The sequence below is a fragment of the Bison bison genome, unplaced genomic scaffold, assembly GCF_000754665.1.
Source record: "Bison bison bison isolate TAMUID 2011002044 unplaced genomic scaffold, Bison_UMD1.0 scf7180017864500, whole genome shotgun sequence".
In the NCBI taxonomy this organism is placed as follows: domain Eukaryota; kingdom Metazoa; phylum Chordata; class Mammalia; order Artiodactyla; family Bovidae; genus Bison; species Bison bison.
In genome coordinates this window covers 6,523,894-6,528,253 of record NW_011495059.1, presented here as the reverse complement: position 1 = coordinate 6,528,253, position 4,360 = coordinate 6,523,894, and the positions used below count along the sequence as shown (strand labels likewise).

General features: G+C 49.9%; 1 protein-coding gene across 6 annotated transcripts in view; it reads left to right on the top strand.

Moving 5' to 3' along the window:
• Window positions 1–4,360, top strand: part of SRC (SRC proto-oncogene, non-receptor tyrosine kinase) — a 56,469-nt gene that overhangs the window by 48,425 nt on the left and 3,684 nt on the right. For all 6 annotated transcript variants that reach the window (XM_010829188.1, XM_010829187.1, XM_010829182.1 and 3 more), the window contains 3 exons: window positions 1,766–1,945; window positions 3,408–3,484; window positions 4,222–4,345. In XM_010829188.1, the coding sequence (XP_010827490.1) occupies window positions 1,766–1,945; window positions 3,408–3,484; window positions 4,222–4,345 (381 nt within the window). The remainder of the gene's footprint in view (window positions 1–1,765; window positions 1,946–3,407; window positions 3,485–4,221; window positions 4,346–4,360) is intronic.

Sequence of the window (4,360 nt, the reverse complement as noted above, 5' to 3'; positions counted from 1 at the left end):
CCCCTGGAAAGTGGGGCTGGGGGGGGGGGTGGTAATAGGACCCCCTGGGGGATTGAGAGAATGCTTGCCCTACACGTGTCCCCACGTTAACTTCAGCCATGGGAAGAGAAACCTCAGCTCCTAGATGGAGCTCCGGGAGGTGCAGTCTAGAGGGCTCCTGGCCTGTTAACGATCTCCTGTTTCACTCTGGAGAAATGGCCAAACTGTCCTTGAAAACAAACGCCGTGCAGCCCTGACAAAACCCAGGCCCCCTTCTGCTGACTGGTCTCTGCGGACACGAGTCGCAGAGGTTGTGGTGAGGGAGGCCTGGCCGTTGTGAGCCCGCATATCCCGTGGGGAGATGACCGTGTGCAGTTTTCAAGGCGGTTCCATCTGAGCTCCGGTGTATCACTGCTTCCACTTCCTTCCCATGAGGAAGAGATGATGGAGGAGAGCAGAGGGGCTTCCTGGGAGGCTCACTGCAGGGACAGGGGCCTACAGGCTGGAGGTCAGGCCAGGTCAGGAAAGAGGAGCTGCTGGCTTTGAGCTGGGGAGAGGGGATGGAGATGCAAAGTACAGGCACAAAGAGAGGAACTGATGGGACTTCCCTGGCAGTCCAGTGGCTGAGATTCCATGCTCCCAATGCATGGGCCCAGGTTCAATCCTTAGTCAGGTAACTAGATCCCGCAAGCCACAACTAAGAGTTCACATGCTTCAACAAATATCAAAGATCCCGTGTGCCAAAACTAAGATCCAGTGGTCAAATGCATAAATAAATCTTAAAAAAAGAGAACCCGAGCAAAACGGAGATAGCATCCGCCATTCTGGTGGCTGCAAAACTCATTCCTGGTTTAGCTGTGCGGTGAAATCAGTGGAGGAGGCTCTCGCTCCTCCCTGGATGATCCAGACAGACTTATGAAGAGCCTGGTACATATCTCCAGAGGGCCTGTGCTGGAGGACTGCAGACATGGGCCTGAGCCCCAACCCACAGATGGAGGCCCAGAGATAGTGAGGCATGGGCCAAGGCCACTCATCAAAGGATCCTCAGGCCTGGCTGGGACCAAACAGGGATTAAACACACTGGTTTAAAACATAGCTTTCCCTGAGGCATCACAGTTTGAAAAACCAGATAATAAAATGACAGCTGCAGCTGTTAACTGTGTGCTCACAGTGGGCTTAGCAGCCCTGGCAGCCCCATAGATGGATTATAGCATCCCCATTTTCCAGATGAGAAAATCGAGGTTTAGAGGGGCACTGACTCACCTGTGGTCTCACTGCTGACAGTGGGCAGAGGTGGGAGCCAAACTCCTGCCAGTCTGACCTCTGAGTCTTTGTACTCGGTGTAAGGCTTTAATTAATTTTTGGCGAGTGTGGCTTGAGACAGCTTCTTGTTCTGGGGCCTTGTTCTGAGGCCAGCTCTGTCTCACCCCCATCCCCCACCAGTGCACACGCACCAGCTGTGAACACCTAGGCCACCTTTCAGTGTGTCACCCAGAAGGAACATGACCACCCCGAGGAGGGCAGTTGAATTGACGAATGTGCTGCTTTTGGGGACATTTCTAATCATAAGAGTCCTAAGAACAGCTACTGTTTCTTGAGCGTGCCCTGTGAGGAGTGTTCTGCCCATTTTGCTGATGGTGACACTGAGGCTCAGAAAGAGGCTGGGCTTGTCACCTGGCCTGGGAGGTCAGAGCTGACATTGGTACCCAGACAGGCAGATCCTGCATCCCTGTGAGATGGGAATGGGGGTCCTCCCCTGAGGCAACCTGCACACCTGTCCACACAGGTACCTGGAACGGCACCACCAGGGTGGCCATCAAAACCCTGAAGCCTGGTACGATGTCTCCGGAGGCCTTCCTGCAGGAGGCCCAGGTTATGAAGAAACTGAGGCATGAAAAACTCGTGCAGCTGTACGCCGTGGTGTCCGAAGAGCCCATCTACATTGTCACGGAGTACATGAGCAAGGGTGAGGGAAGCCGGGAGGGCCCTGGTGGGGGTCCTTGCAACAGGGCAGGTGGGACGCGCTTCACTTCCCACCACATCTAGAATGAGTGTGTGCCTTTATTTTTTAAAATTTTTATTTATTTATTTATAACATCAAAAACATTTTGTGTTGGGGATGAGCAATGTTGTGACAGTTTCAGGTGAAAGGCAAAGAGATTCAGTCATACGTATGCATGTATCCCTTCTGCCCCGGGCCTCCCTCCCTTGAGCTCTCCCATCCACCTGGTTCCAGGCTGGCACATAACATTGAGCAGAGTACCCTGTTCTATCCAATAGGTCTTTGTCGGTTATCCATCTAAAATATAGCAGTGTGTACATGTCCTTCCCAAAGTCCCTAACTGTCCCTCTCCCCCAGCAACCATAAGTTCGTTTTCTAGGTCTGTGAGTTAGAGTGCATGCCTTTAAAGGTGAAATGCATGAAAAGAATCAACTTCCGACATCCATGGAACATTAAACTGCAGGTTGCCTTTCTCGGTTCATTTTGTTTTTAGTGATGTCCCTCAATGCATCAGTGTCCCCCTGTCTGCTGCTTTTGTAAAGCTGTTTGCCATTTCTAGGGCTGGAAGGAAAATTCCCTGAATCCTCCAAGCTGAGCCACACCTGGGTCAAGTTCCTGGCTTGACTTTTACTTAGTTTTGAAAATAATTATTTTTCAAAATTCCACTTTTGGAGGTATAACTTACATATGATAAAATACACCCTGGTGGTTCAGTGGGTAAGACTTTGCCTTCCAATGCAGAACATGTAGGTTCGATCCCTTGTCAGGGAGCTAAAATCCCACATGCCTCATGGCCAAAAAACCAAAACATAAAACAGAAGCAATATTGTAATAAATTCAATAAAGATTTTAAAAATAGTCCACGTTAAAAAAAACCTTTGGAAAAAAAACACCCATTTAAAATGTACAGTTCAGTGAGTTTTAATGAATGGATATGCTGTGTATCTCTTAGCATAGTTGAGATAAACATCTCCATCACCCCAGAAAACACCTTTGTATTCCTTTGCAGATAGTATGCTACAGTCCCAAACCCATACAGCCGCTGATGTGCTTTCTGTCTTCATAGATTTCTTTCTTCTAGAACTTCATATATGAAATCTTTTACATCCACGGGTTTTCTTTCTTGTGTATTATCGGTAGTTTCTTCCTTTTTGATTGCTTAGTAGTATTCCATTATAGTATGGCTGTGCCATTATAGTATGGCTGTACAACAGTTCTGTTCTCCTAGAGGTGAACGTTTGGTTGTTTCCCATCCTGCTTGCCTTTTGAGTGACAAACACAGACTTTATTCAGAGATAGGTTTACATAAAATCTGCTGTATGGTTAAAGCAAGACTGGCTTGCCCCAGTGGACAAGATCTGGGAATCACTGCTTCCTGGCTCAGGGAGGACAGAGTGGGAGCTAGAGCTGCTTTCTCTCTGCCCAGGGAGTTTGCTGGACTTTCTCAAGGGGGAGACAGGCAAGTACCTGCGGCTGCCTCAGCTGGTGGACATGGCTGCACAGGTGAGTCAGCCCCTCCCACCTCCTACATCTGGCCTTGAGCTCTCCCGCCCACCTGGCTCTGCCACATCTGGCCTCTTGAGTGCCCTCTCCAAGAAACTTGCCTTGATTGCCCCCACCCTCACTGATCTTATCCTATGTATTACTGGGACCACTTACAGATGCTGTGAGTGGTGGTTCTGGGCAGAAGAAAGAGCCCTTACCTGGGCATCGGGAGTCACTGACTTGCTATGGGACCTCAGACCTCAGTTTTCTTCTCTGTCAAGTGTCAGTACACTCAACAAACGTGTATTAGTACTTGCTTGTTGCAGGCAGTGCTCAACAGCCACTTTTTACTCCTTATCACAATCAGAGGAGGTAGGATGGCTATTATTCCATTTGACAGATGAGAAAACTGAGGCTCAGAAAGGGGACTTGGGACAACTGGCAGGATCTGGTTCTCATCTGTGTCTCTGGGAGCGTCTGGGGTCTCTTTTTCATGGTCATCCCACTTCCCTGGTTGCATCTTGTCTTGTGCCTCCCCTTTGTCCTATGCTCCCTCCTTAGGCCAGGCACTGGTTCCGCTTTTTGTGCCAACAGGGTTTACTGTAAACTGGTTTCATTGCCTGAAAAACTGGGAAGGGCAGGGCATTTGGTTGGTTGTCCACTCCTGGGGATGACCCCATCCCTGGGGATGTGCCCTGTGATCTGGGAAGGGCACAGGGTGGCCTCTGAATCAGACTCCCGGGTTCTGCCTGCAGATCGCCTCAGGCATGGCTTATGTGGAACGGATGAACTATGTCCACCGAGACCTCCGGGCTGCCAACATCCTGGTTGGAGAGAGCCTCGTATGCAAAGTGGCTGACTTCGGGCTGGCTCGACTCATTGAAGACAACGAAT